The sequence below is a fragment of the Haemaphysalis longicornis genome, unplaced genomic scaffold (assembly GCF_048455015.1).
Source record: "Haemaphysalis longicornis isolate Haplotype H1 unplaced genomic scaffold, Haemaphysalis longicornis Haplotype H1 scaffold_4, whole genome shotgun sequence".
Taxonomy (NCBI): Eukaryota; Metazoa; Arthropoda; class Arachnida; order Ixodida; family Ixodidae; genus Haemaphysalis; species Haemaphysalis longicornis.
This window is the reverse complement of record NW_027526361.1, coordinates 19,213,096-19,234,151: the sequence shown is the minus strand read 5'-3', so window position 1 is coordinate 19,234,151 and position 21,056 is coordinate 19,213,096. Positions and strand designations below refer to the sequence as shown.

The 21,056-nt window shown below is 47.8% G+C and overlaps 1 protein-coding gene across 1 annotated transcript in view; it reads right to left on the bottom strand.

The window, feature by feature from the left end:
• Positions 1-21,056, bottom strand: part of LOC144179527 (uncharacterized) — a gene marked incomplete in the record, with an annotated part of 127,156 nt that overhangs the window by 83,078 nt on the left and 23,022 nt on the right. The window contains 4 exon segments of the mRNA XM_077707919.1: positions 1,923-2,302; positions 4,888-4,913; positions 6,496-6,769; positions 7,338-7,701. Coding sequence (XP_077564045.1) covers positions 1,923-2,302; positions 4,888-4,913; positions 6,496-6,769; positions 7,338-7,701 — 1,044 coding nt within the window.

Genomic DNA, 21,056 nt, shown 5'->3' with positions numbered 1-21,056 from the left:
AACGAGCTTACTTCCCTACTATGAGACCTTTACTCTGAAGTTCTAAATGTATAAGTGAGAAAAGAGTCAAACATTTTCCTGGACGCTTACGATTCTTAAGAACCATCGCTTTCAAACGAAATGTGGCAATTTCACACTGAAGACAGAAATTTAAGAACCGTATGCAGACGGAACAGCGCTAATGTAAAGTCAATACAAGCATTATGTGCCCAAAAAGCGCTTAAGAAATAAAATTGCTCTACTAACACTCCGCACAAAAAGTTACATAATACAAAAATACTATAAAACATAGCAACTCAGCGTACGCTGCTCCAACTCCGACCGGCGGGTCCCGTTATGATGCTCTGTTCTCGCGAACAACTACAGCTATCACCCAACAGGCCTCTTTCGAGGCTTCGTCCAGAGCCCTGTAGAGCAAAAAAAAGTTTCCATCCAAAGTTTAATGAAGTCTGAAATAAGATAAAAAAAAAAGGTACGAACTTAAATTGTTTTTTAAGTTTTAACTGGTCAGTTAGCGGGTTCTATGGAATTACAAAAAACAAGAACACGAGAAAACAGAGTGGAAGCTGAAGAACAGGTTGGAAAACGGCGTCTATACGATTCTTTATTTCAAGTCCCTGTTCTGTTTTCGGAATATAACTGCACCACACAGAGGCACACAACGAGACGTAAAAATATGACAGCCTTTTATATGCTCCGTCCGCAAGATATGTGTTTAATACTGGGAGCATATCACGGGTGTTTGTAGAGAAGGAGGGGCAGTGACCACGTAAGCCAGAATCAGGCTGTACAGGGTGTTGCGACGATAATTGGAACACTTAATTTTTTTTTTTCCAGAGCGAACCGCCGCTCTGTTCGCGCTCAAAGTTGCCACGAAGGTCGCATTTTGTGGTCTATTTTGTTTGATGCCGGGAGCAACGACGGTACTTACCTGTTTATCCTGAAAATAAATAAAAACGATTTTCGCCTATGGGAACATGGCGGCTTATTTGGGCGTGCGAGTCAGCGCAAGTTGATGTTGGAACGACGGAACCACCTGCAGAGTGAAAGGCATGTTTGGGATTCACGTACGGAGCCAAATGGTGCAGCAGGCGATCAGAAAATGCACCTAGAAATGTGCTAACAGACGATCAGAAAACCCGGTTTTTAGGCTCGCACGTCCAAATCGCCGCCATTTTCCCATAGGCGAAAATCGTTTTTATTTATTTTCAGGATAAACAGGTAAGCACCGTCGTTGTTCCCGGTGTCAAACAAAATAGACCACAAAATGCGACCTTCGTGTGATGTTTGAGCGCGAACAGAGCGGCGGTTCGCCCAGGAAAATTGTTTAAAGTGTTCCGATTAGCGTCGCAACACACTGTATACACGCCAACCTTCTCTCCACGCTGTCACCCTCTGTGTATCCTCTGCTGCTACCGCGGTCTCCACTGGCACACACTAGAGCCGCTGGGCCCCGCATCCGATGCTCGTGGGCAGCGCGTTGCCTAGCAAGACTATTTCTTGGCCGCCCGCCGTTCTTTCCCTCTGTGACTTTGATTGGCCAGCTTCACACTCCAACAGAACGGCAAACGCGATTCACCTAGAAGGGGCATCTCGCGCACACGCGGCGAAAAGAAGCGGCGGACGATTGGACAAATGGAACGTAATGCCATTATTCAACATTCAATTGCCTTGAGGCTTCTGCCTCTTACGGCATCAATTGTAGTAAGTAATCGTTACATGCATCGTTACATGTATCGTCAGTTAATTATAATTTCCAGACAAATAACGCTGCTATAGTTTTCTTCACCTGCAACTCCGTTTCGCCACATTCACTTCAGCATAAGTGACCTCTTTACGGGGGATTTTTTTGTTAATCATGACGATATTCGCACGGACGCGATGAACAGTCTATGGAAGAACACGATCGTGGCCCGACCCACCGGCCCTCCTGAATTCGGCCATGAAGCCCCTCTTGGTCGCCTGCTTCTTCATGATCTGGTTGCAGGTGGTCAGCGTCAGGTTGAGCTTGGTACGCGACCCGTCGGTGACCAGGTAGGGCGGCGCCGTGTCCTGGCGCTCGATGCCGAACACGCGGCCGTCCGACTGGCGCCACGCGGACACGCTCACCACGCTGCGGCAGCCCGGCACGGCGTGTACGCGCCCCAGTGCAGCACGTCGTACTCGAGGAACACCAGCTCCATCACGTCGCCCGGCTCCACCGTCACCGTCCACAGGTAGCGGTGGAAGGGCGGAGGGTACGACGACGGGTAGCCGGAGCTCGTGATGGTCACCGGCGCCAAGAAGCTGCCGCGGAACACGTCTGCGACGAGACGCGCACAAGTTAGGCCTACCCAGTGAAAAGAGAGACGAACACCATTAACAATAACAGTACGGGACTTTTTCTTGCTTTGCTGCAAACTGCTTCGTAGGGCAAACACTCATGTGTACCTCACCAGCTCAACCGAACAATAATCTCAAATTTGTTTCATTAATTTCACCTCAATATTATCTTCACTTTTAACGTTGAGAGAAGCTTGGGCGAGCTCACCTCTAAACTGGCTAGCACAATGGACTTTGCCTCAACCTCAAGCAGATTATATTATTAGTTGCCAATATCAGGTTAATTCTAGGACTTCAATCAGGGATCAAGGTCTGTGTGCGCGTAGACCACACTTTACTTACCTAGGTATTCAGGCGGTAACATTTACCGGGTACACTTTAGAGTATTATTATTTCGTAAAAAAAATAAAAATAGGATAATTGATCTTGGTATTGATGAGTGTTGTGAAGGTTCGTGAGCATTGTTTTACCAAGCAAAATGAATGCGTGGTCTAATAAAACCGTAATTTTTATAACTCACGCATAAATATTACGTGGAATCAACATGTATTCAGTAATTAACACATTTATAGTGTTTTAAACACAATTAGAGGGCGCTTGTATTCGATTTGTGCCCACACATTAATATCACAAGGGGGTTAAAAAAAGAGCGCTGATCTTGAACATCACGTGGGTTTAATTTCGACCTCAGCTCCAAACTAAGCCTCACTCCACCTCAAAATAGTCGATTGAAGCCTAGTTTCAAACCTCCGACCACACTCATTCGCTGTTCGTGAACTCACCGAATTTCACCTCAAAAATGAACTTGATGTGGATTTAAGGCTGAGTGATTTCAAACTAGCGCGGCAGAAATCCTGCGGGGTTCACCAGTATATGCTTCAAATGTATAAACAGGATAAGCGCAACCGGCATTCACTCGTTCATTCCACAGACGCGCTGGCGTAATGTTGCTTCCTTTGATAAATGACGTGTTGCATGGGCGTACAGAGAAAGCTCGCTATTTTTGCTTTTTCTTCAAGTGACGCAAAAGAGCGGCGGTGCATTCTCTAAAAGCGAGAGCGTAGGCGTGACCTTTCCAGAGTTTTAAATAAGAAACGACAAACTCAGTTTGCGTTTATTTTTGAGCGTGCGGCCTTTGCAGTGCAGCGCAGATGGGTGGGCGAAAACGCGAAAGGAATGGTCGCACTTCTTTGGCACCACACCCATCTCATATTAAAGAATACGTATGCATTTTTACAGCAACCGAAGCAATTTATCTTCTTCATTTATAGTTATTTTTTTATCATTCATAGACCTTTTCGAAACAAGGTCATTACGTACGCAAAACTTCCAGTTCACGCATAGTCACGTTAATTCGTTGGATGTGAAGGAATTTGGAATGTGAAGAACGATGATTTGCTCCCCCGCATCGGGGGAGCGAAGCGAAGGCAATATAACCGTTGGTCATTAAGGGTAACAGAGTGGATCCTTAGAGAAAGCAAGTGTGGCAGGGGGCAATAGAAAGTTAGCTTGTGGGGATAAATTGGTGGCAGTTATAATTGGGAGATACATGGGAGACGTCTTTGCCCTGCAGTGGGCGTAGATAGGATTATGATGATGATGATGACTGGGGGAGCGGGTGAGGGGATAAGGGCAAGCAGCGGCGAACGCGAATAAATTAGAAAAAAGTTAAGATGGAGGGCAGCTGGACAGGAAGGAAGGACAGAAGGATTTGGAAAGTTAAAATTTTCCGGGCGTACACCTTAATAATGAATAACCGGGACGATTGTTACAAATTTCACTCAAAAATTAATGAAATCATCACATTTCGAATGTGCGCTGAAACGTGCGTTTCGTAGCCCACCAAGCAACGGAGGGCCCAGGTGAACAAAGACAACATAAGGTGTTTGTTGACGTGAACCTGTAATATCACATACGTGTGTATTTTGCCTCCAACATACGTCGGAGATAGGCACTCCGTGGTTTTTCTCCAGACGGCAAAAAATGACACGAGAAATGACATCGCGGTGTTGGTGCTCTCCTCTCTCTCTCTCTCTCTCTCTCTCTCTCTCTCTCTCTCTCTCTCTCTCTCTCTCTCTCTCTCTCTCTCTCTCTCTCTCTCTCTCTCTCTCTCTCTCTCTCTCTATCTCTCTCTCTCTCTCTCATTATTTTGCTTCCACGAAGTCGGCGTATACGATTTTCTGTCATCCTATTGCTACAGCAAGCAATAAAGGACACGCCCGTTCCTGCATGATGCGAAGTACTGGTGTTTGACCGGTTGCCCTACCCGCGTGATTCAATTTCCGGAGCAAGGAGCTCGTTCTTCCGTCCGTTTGCTTGGGGCGAGGCACGACAAAACAGCTCGGTGCTGAGTATCTGCTTCGTGCGCGGACGAAACAAGGCGCATAGCGAACCATGACGCTTTCTCTTTCACGTGACTGCACCGCGTAATGGTACCCCGCGGAACGTCACGGGGACATGTTACGGTGCACGTCAAATGCTCCGCTACAGCGAACTCCTCCAACGTTTCTTCGGAGCCAATTTCTTACTCGGAGACAAAAGAAAGCTCAAATCTGTTATTTTTACAATGGAGCTGCGGTGAACAGGGAAGGCTAGAAAGTGCGCAAATACAAAGCACCACGTCAATCTGAAAGAAAACAAGAAAGAGGAAGGGAGAATGTGTGGAGCTTGAATCACACACACACACGCGCGCGCGCGCGCACGCACACGCGCACACACACACACACACACACACACACACACACACACACACACACACACACACACACACACACACACACACACACACACACACACATACACGCACGCACGCACGCACGCACGCACGCGCACACACACACACACACACACACACACACACACACACACACACACACACACACACACACACAACAATCACTTTGACGGGTAGAAGCCAGCTATAAGCATGGTCATTGCCATCAGCACACTGGAACATGGCCACAGCCGCGAGGCATCGCAATCGACCGGAGGGTAATAGTGCGTCTGACGCCCCGTGGTAGCCAGAACGGCGATCGCTGGAAGAATTATAGGCTAGGCCAAAGTGCAGGAGACAGCGACCAGCATCCTTATCGTCACGTGGGCGCGGACACCTTGCGATACAATCATCCGGCATCTTAGCTGGAGCACCCACGTATCGCCTCCTGCTGCCTTAGCGTAAAGTAATTTATGGCGAATTCCATTGGGAGAACAGGAGCAAGTGGAGCGAGCAGCCAGAGCAGCACACGGGAGTAACGGGGACGTGTGCTTTCGTTCCGCGAATGAAACATTCGCGCTGCTCCGGGAGCAGTGAAAAGAGGGGGAGGGCGTGATGTCAAGAGTCATGTGACCAAACTGTTCCGCTCTCGCTTCCCGGAGCATTTCGCGCGCTCGTGTTGTCTGCACGCTGTTCCTCGCCAGTTTTGCCAGATACGTGCCGGTGGTTTTGTGTCTGCCTTCCGCATGGCGACGAATGAAGAAGCCGAGCGGATGTTCATGTCCATGATAGGGTCACCATCGTATCTCCCTAAAATTAGCTGCGAACGAAAACAGCATCCGCCGTCTTTTCCAGATACGACTCTACCTTCGGTCGCTGCTCCGGCGGGGTGAACAGGTGCTCGAACATAAACTCATGCAATGTCAAATCGTCGTCGTCGTCGCTGCTGCTGCTGCTGTCCGATGATGAGTTTGCGCTTGAATCTGTGGTGCTTTCATCATCTAAAAGTAGCAGCATCGTCCAGACGGCCGCACTTAGCTGCTGCCGTACGCACTGAGCGACTATCGCGGCTATTCCGCCATTTTTCCTCCGCCACCCGGGGATAAAACGAGAAATGACGTAAAACAGGTCATGTGACTTCCTCGGCGTTCCCTGTTACTCCGCCGCTGGCGACGGAGCACCTAGAACTGCTCCCGGCTGCTCTCGGCGCCAAAAGTGCTCCTCCTCGACCAATGAAACACAACGCCCCTGCTCCTGCCCGACCACTGGAAGACGCCGGAACTCGCGAGAGCACTGTGGGTGCAGTTAGAAGTAAGAAGCACTTAAGTCCTGCACATTCGTTGGAACAGTTTTTCCGAGGAATTTTTGCCGTATAGTATGCTAAAGAATTTGATGTTCCAGCTAAGCGTGTGGACGATCGTACAGGGAGCCTAGAAGGGGTAATGGGATTTCGCACCCACGTGACCGGTGGCCCTGCAGACGAGCGGGCCGAGGGTGTGCTTGCCGGCCTCGTTGGCCTCGCCCGTGTCGCCGAAGCGGAGTTGGAGCACGGGCAGCCTGCGGGCATCGAGCAGCAGCCCGGCGTCCTCGAGCCACATCTGCTTGATGTTGGCGTCGCAGTTGCACGTCGAGTTGCGCCGTGTCCGCAGGCAGTACGGGTGGCAGCCGCAGCTACGGCTGTCCGTCTCCGCGCCGCCCCAGTAGAACTGGTCCTGCCAGTTGCGGCCCACCCACCTGCGGGAACGTCAGCGACCACGGGTAAGAACATGCCTGCAGCCGACAAATCGCACAAATCGCACATTTGAGATGAAATGATGAGTCGAGTACACATGCATATAGGGTTCGATAAAGTCCCGAGGTCGCTGAATAAGGCGCTTCGCTTCTGACCTACTGACTGCTGCACTGTAGCTGTAAAGCATGAAACATAACTTTCCAATACTGCACTTGGCTAAACGCTAGATACAGTAAACCAGGTTGCAAAAAAAGCGTTTTTGCCGCGTTCGCTTGCTCGCTCGCTCACTTGCTCGCCCGCCCGCCGTCAGCTCCCTCACTCCCTCCCCCCCTCCCTCCCTCCCTCCCTCCCTCCCTCCCCCCTTCACTCCCTCCCTGCCTCCCTCTCTTACTCACAATCCCTCATTCACTCACACTAACTCACTCCTTCTCTTCCTCACTTCCTCCCTTACTTGCTCCCTCCCTCCCCCCCTCCCTCCCTCCATCACTCAATCACTCCTTCCTTCCTTCCTTCCTTCCTTCCTTCCTTCCTTCCTTCCTTCCCTCCCTCAGCTGCATGCACTGCACTCACCAGCTGTCCAGCCCGGGCGGGTACCAGAACCCGAACATGGCGCCCTTGCAGTCCCAGCGGACGAGCTGCTGGCAGGAGAACATGCTGTCGATGAGGCGCGCCAGGTGCCGCTCGCTGGCGTCGCCGTAGGTGACGTTGCGCGAGTACGAGCCGGGCGGCTCCTTGCCCCGCACCTGCAGCGTCTCCTCCAGGTTGTGGTGCACGATGGTGAGCACCTGGAAGATCTCTCGGCCGTCTCCCATCTCGCAGTCGACCCAGATGGGCCTCAGGGGACCTTCGCCGTCCACGTCGATCTGGTAGGTGCCCGAGGTGCGCACCTTGTGGTGCACCCACAGGTCGTTGCAGTTGCTCCGGTTCAGGTGGCCTGATAAAGGGCAGCAGCACAGTGCACTCGCTTTCAGACGTTTGTCGGGAGTTGTTTTTTCCGCGGCTTCTCTCAGGCACTATAAGTCATACAAAGATATGTCGGATTCGGGGGATCGAAAAATAAGGTGATATAGTGATCACCATTGCGTACAAAAAATTGAAGTTAATGTTCGATTTGTTTCCAATGTCTTAATTCGATGTCCTTAAGTTAATGTTCGATTTGTTTCCAATGTCTTAATTTGATGTCCGAAGCACAAAAACATTCTTCAGAAATTCAGAGAATTGTCTGCGAATGCGTAACATTCTTATACCGCTTGTCTAGATTGCGACTTCTTTACAGTCTAATACGGCTATGAGTAGTGAAACAAGTTGAAATATCTCACTCTTTTTAAATTTTCTTTTGCTTCTTTTCTCCATGATGTAGATATTGTTTGCGCTTATTTGTGTCTCCCCCTTTTCGTGTTTTCGTCCAGTTTTTGCTCTGTTAGTTGTCATGGAACAGTACCAACTAGCCCAGATTACAACACTCGTGATGTAAATATATACCATCATAGAGAAAAAGTGCCTTTGCTTCGCTAATTATTGATTTTTTCGAAGAATGGGGTGCTGCAGAGTTGACCCATTTACGCTATTCTTATACGTATGTCCAACGTTCTTTTGCGTACTTCTTTTGTTTATTCTTCAGTTCTTGGGGGAGTTGTGTAAGATGCATATTTTAGATGCGACGCTGAGAGCATCTCTTGTCGGCGGCCCTGTCCTTCCTGCGTGCGTTCGTCGTCGTCGTCGTCGGCGTCCGCACTCTCCCTTGCTCACCCCCTCTCCTCTCCGATAGCGAACACTCTCTCGCGAGGGGCATTGGGTTGGATTCGATTGGATTGGATTGGCTTGGATTGGCTTGGCTTGGATTGAATTTGGATTCGATTGGGTTAAAGTGGATTGTGTTGGATTGTGTTGCGTCATAGCCGCGGCAGACGCACTGGCACCGGCGCGTGCCCAGGTGAGAGCGAACACTCTCTCTCAACACCTGCGGGTGTGCGACCCAGCGCGCTCCCACTCCGCCGGTGGGCGGCGCTGCGCGCGGTGCTGCGCATGTGCAGTACTCTCTCTCTCTCTCCGCGGTCTCCTTTCCTTCGGGCGCGCTGCGCATTTAACCGGTGTGCCGCTCTCCGGCGGCCTTTCGGTCGACGTTTGCTCTCCGCTTGCGCTTGAATCCCCCTCAGCGTCGCATCACACCAGGGTTCCCGCGAGGGGAGGTGGGCGTAATTTTTTGATTTTGTCAGATCATTTTTGTGAATTTTTAAATTTTTCCTGTTTTTGGGTTTTCTCGTAATTATGTGCGACCAATTATCTCTATTTACTCAGCTATGGCAGGTGCTACTCCTGCAAAATCTACCTTATTGTGGAAATGCAGGGCGTCACACGGTTCGCCGTTCGTGCTATTTTTATTCGTATTTCGAACGTTTTCTTGCGGACGCTTTTTGTTTATTCTTGGGTTTCGGGAAAGATGTATAAGGTGTATATTTTTGATTTTGTCAGATCATTTTTTAGTCAATTTTATTTTATATTGTTCTCTTTGTCGGCGTTTCAAAATTCTGCTCGACCACTTACCTCCATTTACGCTATTATTGGCCGCGAGGCCCACCACTGGAGAGGCCGGCGCTGCGATCGTTTTGACGTCACTCGTAGGATCACCGTTCCTATCTTGCTGCGTAGTTGGCTTGCGGCGCGTGACGCTTCGCTTAGGAAGCACGTTCTAAAAGTATTTTCGTGTTAATTTCCTTCGTTTGAAGTTAATTCTCAGTGCGTCAAGCGCAGTCCGTCCTAACGGTGACTGTATAACCGTATCAACTGTGGTAGGTTATCCGCAAACACCATGAGCGTGGTGGTGCATTACGCATGCGACCGAAGCGTAAGCAGCGGCTTGTTACCCCGATCGAAATGTGGACTACGACGATCGCCGAGTGAAGTTTCTAGGTTTCCCTTGTTTGCGAGAAATGTATAAAGCAGGAAATCGTGAAGCGTTAACTGCTCGCAGAAGCACACGCACCCGCCGTGCCTGCCCACACAGCCGACGGTGCGGCTCGAACCGACGCAGGTCGCGGCAGCAACAACTGGTCGCCGCTTTTTAAAATCACACACGTCATGGAAAAGAAGTTCCAGATTGGTGAAAGTGGATGTTAGTGTGATGAAAAATTGTCATCAGCTGTGGTTTTCAAAGCGATGCTCAAATATCTGCCGCTATTTACGCCGGCCGGCCGCGGAAGTCGGTCCCGGCAGCGCCGGCCCGTTCACGCACGGTGCGGCGAGCGGCCGAAGGATGGCTATGCTTGCGCGCAAGAATCGACCGAGGCCGTGCAGGTATCTTGATCGTCGATCGCTTCAACGAAAATCACCGCGCTTACAGAGTTCCCAGCGCGGTGAAACGTTCTTTAGGGACTGTCACTCGCAACTCTAAAGGCGATGAAATATCTGCTGCGACGCCAAGCCTGAAGTTCCCAACATCCGATTACGTGCATCCGAAGCCGGCTGCGAGCTGTTGGCGAAGGCCCTCCCGTCGCGCACGCGCGTGTTGCGTTTGGCTTCCTCTAACTTCTTGGGGGCCCCCAACGCTCGGTTCTCCTATTCTAAATATCCACATTACCCGAAATCATTAACGACGTGTTTCGCCTCGTACGCAGCCTCGCCTTCTGTGAGAAGTCGTGAGTTTCGAAATTGATGCTTGAGAAATGCCGGCTTACTGTAAACATACAAAACACCCTGCAATTATAAATTACCACGCCGAGCACCTAATGAAAACTACATATAGCCTTGTCCGAACCCGCTCGAAGGCGTTAAAAACTCGCGTTCATACCGTTCATACATTGCGGACAAGTCGCGAAAAGTAAACATCAGCCGGGCAGAGTAGGCTACGGCAGTGATCGATAATCATATCCGGGCATGACTACACAAACATCGTAGGGGAGATAGGCACTGATTAAGCCAAACCGCAGACCATAACAATACTTTTAAGTATGTGCGGCGAAGCAATCTGATCACCGTTCTCGCGTCATTCATTTACCCGCAATACGAGCAGTTCGCGCGGTGAGATCATGTGAGCGACGCGTTTCCGTCGCTGTTACAAGGTGTTTGCTTGCACACATATGTCCCGTCACAAGTATTTCATAATGAATTTACAGCGTACTTTTCTCGGCATCAGTTGCATCGTCCTTGGCGTTAGCTGGCTGCGTATGTAAGAGCTGTGGGTCGCGATGGTAGCAACTACCTAAACGCGGCGTTGTCGCCGGGAACAAGCGAGTCGCTGATTGCTTGCCCGAATTATTTGGTTTACAGACAACTTTTTTCGTAATTTGCATCAAATGCACAAGCAGCGGGCGAGACGGTGGCCACAACAAAAAAACACGCTTCCGCATACGCACGGGAAATGTGTTGTAGCAGACGACAACACGATTCGGCGTCCTACAAGTGACGTCACTCGTAGGTGGCGCCACGGTATGTCCTCGAGGCCAATAACGACTGCAGGTGTCCTTTTTTTGACAAATCCGCATTTTTGTGGAAATGTAGGGAGTTAACATTTTTTCGCCATTTTAACCACTTTTTATTCGTACTATAAACGTGTTTTTGCGAACTTTTGTTGTTTATGATTTGGTTTTGTGGGAAGATTTATAAGATGCATAGTTTGGATTTTGTCAGATCATTTTTGTGAAAATTTTATTTTTTCTATTTTTCGTATTTTTTTCGTTTTTCACAATTATGCTTCACCAAGTATCTCCATGTACGCTATTATAACGATTACAGGTGTTTTTTCTTGCCAAATCTGCTTTTTTGTGGAAATGCAGGGCGTTACACGGTCCCGACTTTTGGGGTAGACGGCAATAAATGCTACGCATCAAAAATTCTAGGGGCTGTGGGCTACTATTGGGATGTATAGGGCACATACAAAATAGCAAAGAAATGACAATAATCTCAGCTACATAATCTGTGCAATGTGTGGAATTGTGCACGCTATAGGAATTTTACGTCACGCACCTAGCAATGACAACGTTTATGCATGTGCCCCTCCCTTTCAAAGCTTTTCCGTGTTCTGCAGGTAACAACAGACCTAGTCGATTGCTGAGAATTTTCCCATACCAATTACTCCACAGCTTCGTCATGGCAACTGTTCCGGCGAAGAAAAGAGCTCGCGCACCAAACGCGAGCAGACGTGGATGAAATGCGGCACTCAGCCCATCTTCAAATTGGGCACCACCAGAAGCAATAAAAAAAAAAGAAAAAAAAAACTCGCCAATTTGCAAGTTGTAGGGTTCAAAACCAGAAGCCCGTGATTCTAAGGCGGGAATAACAACCACTCTGACCTGACTCTTACTTTTCGTTTTGCGGAAAAGAAGATGTAATAATTATTGCGTCTTCAATGCAAAGCATACGGGGACGCGACGCACATGTCCGCCCCCACAGCTGACCCAGAATGAACAGTGTCAGCGCGCAAAGTGCTGTGAGTGCCCTTTTATTTGATCCCTTCCTCCCTGTTTGCTCACTTGGAAAGTTCCTTCTCGTATTTCATGCACTCGACTTTCCTCAAAAGAGGCCTTCAACCTGCACTGTGTTTTTTTGTCCGCTCAATTAAACCGCTGTCCCGATGCACTGTTTAAAGGCAGTGAAGTAAAACTATAAGGAAACGGTGGGTTCTCTAGTACCCGCTTAAGGTCGCACGTACTGCCCTCCTACTCATCAAGACTGATGAATGTATTCATTAATGAGACACAACAAGCGTCGATCAGGAGAGATACAGTACGTGACGGGAGAAGGGAATGGTATTTTAGATGCAAACAGGTGGCAATGTCAATAACCGCCCCGCACATGGTCGGTAGTTTCAGATCACGCAATTTATATTATGCCATCCCGCACACTGCGCACGAGGTATAGGTATACACAGGGGCCCTACACTCGGTGTGGATTAAAGGCACCCATCACATCCCTCCCCGAAGAAAAAAGAAGAAACATCCCAACATATTCTCGCACAATCGGCCGTGTAAAGCAACCGCCAAGTAAAGGGACGAGTTTTTCGAGAGGCGTTGGATAACATTTTTAGCCACGCGGTGGGCAAAATTCATTCGTTATAACCGATACCGTTTCTTTATAAACAGCACATCTGGAATTGAAATTTAAGCATGACCAACTAAAATTTCAATTTCATTCGTCCTATTTTATAATTCGTTATATCAGTGTTTCTTATAACAAGGCACAACTTTATGTGTAAATACAGAGAGAGAGAGAGAGAGAGAGAGAGAGAGAGAGAGAGAGAGAGAGAGAGAGAGAGAGAGAGAGAGAGAGAGAGAGAGAGAGAGAGAGAGAGAGAGAGAGAGAGAGAGAGAGAGAGAGTTATGTCGTAACATCCAGGCACCTTATCATTCGACGGGCTGGGCTCACATCGCCTCGAACTTTTCCGACGTCTTGCTTTCTTCATTGCTTTATTAACGCACTCCTGCGACAGCGGATAGCTCACACGTCCACCTCAACGTTACAAATTAAAGGGCGGCGCATGACAATCGTGGGACAAGCAGGATCCGCTTTGAGAACTTATTCATAGGGTGATTCAGTGTTTCGTTTCGGAATACGCGCAGGTACGAAAAATCGTGCGCATTGTTACTTTCAAAGAGAAGCGCACGTCTTGGCCCGACACGGGTCTTCTCAACGCAAACAACACTTGTCTACCTCACTGTTATTTGTGTACCATGGGTGGCACGCGATGAATAAACCAACACAGCATCCCGGGGAGACATGCGAGTGCGCGAAACGAGGTAAGCATGCCACTACAGCGTAATTACTCAGTGCCAGCCACTATACGGTGCACCAGAAAACCCAGATAACTTGCATGTATGATGTAGGCCACGAGCGAACGATCGATAGCACTGTCGGAGCCGCGCAACGGACGCGTATCATCCGGCCACACAAACAGCCGGTCGCCAAGGTCGCTGCCCAATAAAGAGTTCCACGCTACGTCGTCTGCCAAAAGTTTGAAGCCCACAAAAGGTTTTATTGCAACTGAGGTAACCTTGAATGTCGTCCCGTATACAGTCAAGAACAGAGCGAGGTTCTGGTAGTCATTAGACTTCATTAAAGGGAACTCGTGCGCTGCAATACACTACGAGAAAAGTGCATACGTGGAAGAAGCAGTGAACTAAGTGAAGCATACAGTCCAGCGTCGGTGAATGGAATTACGCGGAGTTTGGCCTGCGTGTATTTATCAGGAAGCACGGTACTCTCCGGAAACATGGAATCAGATCGAGAACATTTGTCTTATCTTTACAGAAGATTGCTCTCCCTTTTTTGCTACGGAGGAGACTGCCACCGAAGTCTCCCTGCAGTCGGAATCCCTCCCAGCAGGACGACGCTGGTTTCGAAAAGCTTTCGACGAAATTTCCCCTCATATTCGTTGAGATGCGCTACGGGGTAACGACTGCGGGGCGACGCGGGAGTACGTAGAAATGTCATTTGTTGTTTTAAAAAAATGGCTTTACGTGGGTATTGATACTTATACAGGGTTGGATCGATTATCCTTAACACTGAATAGAAATAAAATGCTGCCCAGCTGCATTCAACAACACATCTTCTTTAAAAAAAAATGAAGGAAGCTCACACTAGCGCGTAAGACTTGAAGGTAGGGAAGCTGTACGCAACCTTCACGACAATTACGAAGTTCTAAGTTTACCATTGCAGCCGATTTGCTTCTTTCTCGCTGCCTAAACGACCTTTACTCCGTCATTGTTGCTATACGTGCGATCTTCAATTTTTTTTGGAAGTAATAAACACTGCACATTACCATGGAGGGGCGTACGATTTGACGTGTCTTTCTCGTTCCGAGCTAGTGTTGCCACGAATACGGCGAACGCTGGAGTTTTCTTTTCTTTTTTTTCCTCTCCTAAATGGGTATGCTTGGCTTGACAAATCTGCGCAGGGGACGCCAGGCGGTCGCCGCGAGGCACGCGCACATGAGCACTCGGTATTTTCTTGGTTTGTTTAACTGGCGGGCGATCGCCGCAATCTTGGCCAATGTCCCTAAGTGGCTATGCTTGGCTTGACGAACGTGCACAGGGGACGCTGGGCGGTCGTCGCGAGGCACACACACACGAGCGCGCGCTCGGCAATTTCTTGGAATTTTTAGCTGCTGACACGAAAAATTGCGATTTGCTAAACAGCTTCGCTGTTTAAAAAATGTCCCCCTTGTCTGGGGGCAATGAAGCCCTGTCTTATCACAAGACAATTTCCCAGACGCTTTGGCGCTACCTACAGTACAACAAAGAGAATGGGTAAGGCAGCATGCCAATAGTAAAAACAGCGCCGGCAGCTGCATGGGTTCGATTAGGCGTTCGTCGGGAATGGCCCGCCACCCGATACGCAACGTCGACGGTCTTCGCGCCCATGCCACCGCCGTCTCGGAATTTGTTGGGGGGTATTGGCTGTAACACAGAGTCTTGGTTGTTGTGCCTCGACCCTCGGTAGAGAACGTTGCGGCGTAGATAACGATTTTGCTTATGACGACAATGAATTGAGAATGCGCAGCCGCTTCACGGCTTCACTCAAATCTTGAAGCACAGAACGGCAATGCAGACGTGCATCGCCCCGTCTTATTCGGGGCGAAGAAAACTGTTCCATTTTAGCAAGCAAGCAGCGATGCACACACAGATACACGCTATCTTTATTTACAAAATTCTCATGGGAAGCTGTAATAAATGTGAAATAAAAAATAACAAGCAGCGTCGTGTAAGTACGCATAAAGCGGACTGTCGTCTTTTCGGCGTCAGTATGTTGCTCTCTAGATGTGTTTTTGAGGATTTAGTTGTGTCATTCGCGTAATTAATTATTATTAACTGATTTTTTTCGGAGCATTCGGTCGAAGGACTCCTCTGCGTACTTAGTTGCGACACCACCAGTAAGCACATCCCGTAGACAGACGCTAAATACATGCTTGTCATTCTTTTTTGTATTTTTTCTCTGTGCAATGGTTCACGCCCGTTTTTCCCTTCTTGTTGTTATTCTGCTGCATCTGTCCCTTTGATTTACCTTTGTAATAAGTTCATTGTAACAAGCCCTACTGCATGCCCGTTACAATGAACGTGTTGAGCGTTGCAATGAATAATGGTGGCCCGTGTCGCCATTATTCTCTCTCTTTCGCTCTTTCCCTTGTACACTTGTTATCTCTACCTGCCACCAAGCTGCGGATGCTTCTTATTTTGGAGCTCAAAATGCTCTACAGAATAGCATTCCATACACCACTCACCGCCGACCGACATCTTGGTATTCTCAAATCTATAAGTACCAGAGGCGGACAAGTAAGGAGATAAGAGGCTCATTTTCAGTGGTTTTATCGCTGCTACATTTCCAAAGACGACTTTGCTACATCTACAAACACATTCGAGAGAAATTCTCGTTTCGATCACATGAGCCTCAGACCAAATATTATTACACAGATTTAGTTAGCAGTATTAATTCAAATCACAGTAGTGGACATTTATAGCTGCTGTAATGAAAATACCCAAGTGTATTTGACCAAAAAGTTCATCAAGCCTCGTTCCACGCCACATAAAACAAGCGGTATTTCCTGCAAAGTACTTCAGTAGTCAGAAAACTGCTATGTTCGCTTTATGTCATTTTCCGAAGGGAATTAAGGTAAGGGTACTTCATTCACAACAGTTCCCCCGAAAGAATAGTTAACGCGAATGGCTTCGTAAGCGAGTTACGCCTTACCAAAGAAGTCATTCATGCGCGTCGATATTAGGTGCTTTTATCCTTGCATTCTAATCGTATGTCCAATTTCATCGCCTGCTAAGATTTTACTCTGCGTCTTCGCGAACTAAGTTCGCAGAGCGACTTCGCATTAGGCGTGTGCTTACAGCAGCACCAACGTTCGTGCCTTGCGACATTTTAAATGCCTGATTAGTGTCTCTAAATGTATAAATTAGCATGATGAAGGCATATCCAACTTCAAAAAAGAATACTAAAAACAAAAACTTGGTAACCATGCAGAATGGACCGACTACCTCAAACAAAAGTATGAGGCGGTTTCATTTGCACGCAAAGTAAGCAGAGAAGAAGGCACAGGAAGATATATACGGTTAAAAAAGAGAGAGGAAATATGCCGATTAAAAGGCCGGAACCAGTCGTAACAGGAAACGAATCCGACCAGCCAGCCTGAACTGCTGATCCAATTAACGACAAGAAAAGGAGACAAGAAGATATTCAGCCAGAACATAAAGAGCAGAAAATACGGCGCGTTACGAGGCAAGATGTTACTGTAAAAAAGAAAAAAAAAACGAAAAGATGGCACCTCTCTTATCGCATAACAGCGAAGGAACCGCAAAAATGAGCAGGTGCGTCTTGAAACACAGCGCAAAACTCACACAGACACGAGAAGAAAATAGGACACACCACTGCGCTTTGGTGTATCTGTTTGATGAAGCATTCTGCTCCGCCAACAGATGGGTCTGTTAGCAGAAGGGTCTTGTTCTTGGGAAGACAGAATTTCTTCGGAAACGGAAAACGACATCCAGCACAAAGGGTTCTCTTTTTTGGACATCGGCCTCCTCAGCTTGCAATCTAATTTGTCGCTTGTATTTTGGGTTCCCGCTTACATGTGCATCTACGCTCGTTTGCACTTATTCCGCAAAGCCGTGGCACCTGTGACAAACGCTTCTTGGGCTGCCCTCGATTACACCGCAGCCGGAGCTGCACTACTCCAGTTTCCCGTGCTATGCAAAAGTGGAGTGCTGAACCAAGACATTTACATTTAGCTCATAAATACCCCGGGGAGGAATCATTCAGGAATCAATCAGGAGATACACCTTAATTATTTCGTTGAATTTTTCCTTGGCGTAACCGCGCGTTTTAGTTCGTGCAAACTGTTATTTCAGTGTTTAAGTAGACTTTATAAGTTGTCATTTTCTTGTTATCCTCGGGACGACAATTTACTAGGTGCATTTTGGGTCTGCTTCAAGAACTAGCGGGTGTGGTCACACTGGTCAGCAATGTTCGCGTTTGTTAAGAATGCAGGCCGTTTGCAGAACTTACCTCTGGGTTTCGGTTTACGGTTTATATATAAAGTATGTCGTTTTGTTAGTGCCAACATTGTACATAGCGTTTGGGTTTGTATTTCTCTCTCGTTCATTGTATTCTTGTAACGTAGCCTGTGAGCCCTTCGTAATTATTTTGTGTTCTCTCTTGTTTATCATTTGGCTGTGTGTTCCTATTATTGCCTATCAGTGCCATAAATTCTAACAGCAGAGCTGATTGATTGATTGATTGATTGATTGATTGATTGATTGATTGATTGATTGATTGATTGATTGATTGATTGATTGATTGATTGATTGATTGATTGATTGATTTTAAGGTTTAACGCGCCGCTTCACAGGCGATGAGGTGCGCCTTAGTGGAGGGTTCCGGATTAATTTTGACCACCTGGGGATCTTTAACGAGCGAGCACACGGGCGCTTTCGCTTTTCGCCTCCATTAGAAAAGCGGCTGCCGCGGCCGCGAATCGAACCCGCGTCCTTGGGCTCAGTAAAACAGCAGAGATGTTTAAGCTATTGGTTGCGCCGTCAATGAACAGAAAAAAAGTACCAAGAAAATTTAGAACTCACGTGCGCCCGACCCCACGTACCCACGTCGGGGATTGGCCAGGAATTGGGCGTAAGGAGAGCTAATGCGCCCGCTACACAAAACTGCAAATTAGAAACAAGCAGTTGAATTAAGAAATACCATATAATCACAAGCGATTGAGCCAACAGCGTCGCCGATAAAACGACTGTCATCTGCTCCTGACGTCACTCGCTCCGCGTTGCTAGGGGCAAGCACCTGTGCTCAGAAATCTCGGAACCGCCGCGGCGGCAGCAGAACTTTTTCCGACTCTGTGCGGCGCACACGGGGGATGGGGCGACCAAAGAAGACCCGGACGCCGGAAGAAGAAGCGGCTTATCAGGAAGCGCGCCGTGCTGCCAGGCGAGAATGCAATCAATCGCCCAGAAGGACAACAACAAGAAGGAAAAGTTGTGCAGGTCTTCAATGGCGAGGTAGCGCTCGACGAAGACTTTGCGACGGCAGACGATGAAGTATACGAAGACTAAAGAGGGCACTGTACAAACAAAGCACTTATATACTTCACTTTGCGTTTGCTTTGGTCTTCTGCTGACGAGCGCCATATATGTAGACACAGGGTAAATGGTTCTCAGTGACTTAAATGGCGTTCGTCGAGTTGAGCTTAGTGAGACGAACACAGCTCTGCTGTGATATCTGGCTGGCACCATTGTGCAAGATGACCTTGATTTTTTTTTTTCAATTGGAGGCTCAGACTCACACTATAGCTATTTTTACCTGCACTGCGCTGCACTGGTGCAAGCAATGCAGCATATGTTTCTTTTTTTAATGGTGTAGGAAATATACACATTAACTTTTGCCCTGAACTTGTCTGCACGACACTGCACTCGTCTGGACCAGTTCAGATTTAAAAAAAAATGCCTTAGCAATCTTCGCTGGTACCGGCGAAATCTGGGCATCAAAGACCGAACTCTTTTGTCACAGCTTATCATTGGAGATTTCGCTCTTACTACGGATACAACCTAAAAGGTGGTATTCGGTAATTTTACGGTCCTAATTCAGATAATTAGGACTAGATGCCCGTTACTATGCCATACATAGTCTAGTTTAGACTGATACAGCCTACATTACAGCCTATGCTATAAGTTATACCGCAGAAAATATTTGAGCGTTGAGACCGAATGACAATAGACGAAGACAAAAAATTCCGGGATATCTCCACTAATGTGAAACCTGGGGAGGGGCGAAGCATGCAGTGCATAAGTGTGTTCTTGCCGCCTTGGCGTTTTTGCCCATGGAGATGGAACCGTTGGGAGGTAGAGGTATACGTCTTTGCTGTAAAAGTCTCTTGTCTTTGAAGCGCGAATCTGACTAGCCCGAGGCGTAAACCAGTGTCCCATTGTTTTCTTAGTACGCGTTACGAAGCGCTCCAGCGAGAGGCGTAAACGAGTGTCCCGGTGTTTTTTTAGCACGCGTTACGTTCCAGGGCGAGGCACAAACGAGTTTACTGGTGTTTTAGTACTGTAACTACATGAGACGAACGACGATTACGACGACTACGACGTCGACAGGAGACGCCAACAGCCCCAGCCCCTGAGGGGCTTCGCCTCAAGAACATTATCTTGGACAGGGACCATAAGCACACAATCCTGGTAGGCGCAAGACAGAATCAACAAAAGTCAAACACAGGCTTAAGCGATGGACGTATAGAGGGGATTGCAGAAAACATTGATATGGAAATAAAAGCCTTTTGAGCAAGATACGGGGATTACGTAGAACTAACCGATCGCGCGCAAAAAGAAAAGTCCGGAAATGAAGCTACAAAAACTCTGTTCAGTAAGGGAAAAAACAAAAAAGAACAACCACTAGATTAAATTTAAAACAGCGCAAAAAAAAAAAACAAATACGGGAGAAGAAAGGACGACACGGCTGTTTGAATTTCAGTTACTATGCACCAACTAGCCCAAACCACCGTTCTAACAACGACTAACTTGGTCGATTAAAGCAAATAAGCGGGACTTAGAAAAGCGTAGGCAGGAGACTGGAGAGAGCAGAGCCACCTTAAGATCGGGATGTAAATAGAGAGACAGAGAAAGAGAGAGGGGGGGGGGGAGATAAAGCTTTATTGAATACTGGAAAGGTTAGCGCCACAAACGGCGGGGCTTGCTACTTCAGATGGGGGTTAACATAGTGAGGCGAAAAAATAAAAGGAAAAGGGGGAAAAGAACGTACAAAAAATGAATAAGAGGGACAATAAAATGGAATAAATAAGGAGCGTAGAAAAAAACTGCAGTATCGGGAGAAAATGTGTGAGGACCTCAAGGCTACGGAATCTCGGCCAATTCTGAGACCGTTAAAAAGGCCAAGAGAGCCTTTGTCTCTAGCACCGCATTAGCGTAATTCTGCCACGGTCCCAGAAATTGATCCAGTTTAAAAATGTTTCCTCGTATCAGTCGCACAACAGGTTTTTTTTTTTTTTTGTCGTTTCACGTTGGGTTGCATGCTGCGGGCATTAGCAAAAGACATGCCGTTTGTCCTCTGGTATAGCATTAAGAGCCGGCGATTGAATAGTACTTAACCTAAAAAAAAAAGATCAAGAAAACGCGGCAATCGAGCGCAGAGACATATCTCAGCAGCACATTCACTTAAACCTTCGTCACCGCGGATTTAGGGTGGAAAGCATCGTATCGTGGCCCCATCGACCTTCGATCCCAGGGTAAACAGCGAACCTGGAGAAGACTCGCCATGATGAATCCGCAGTCTAAG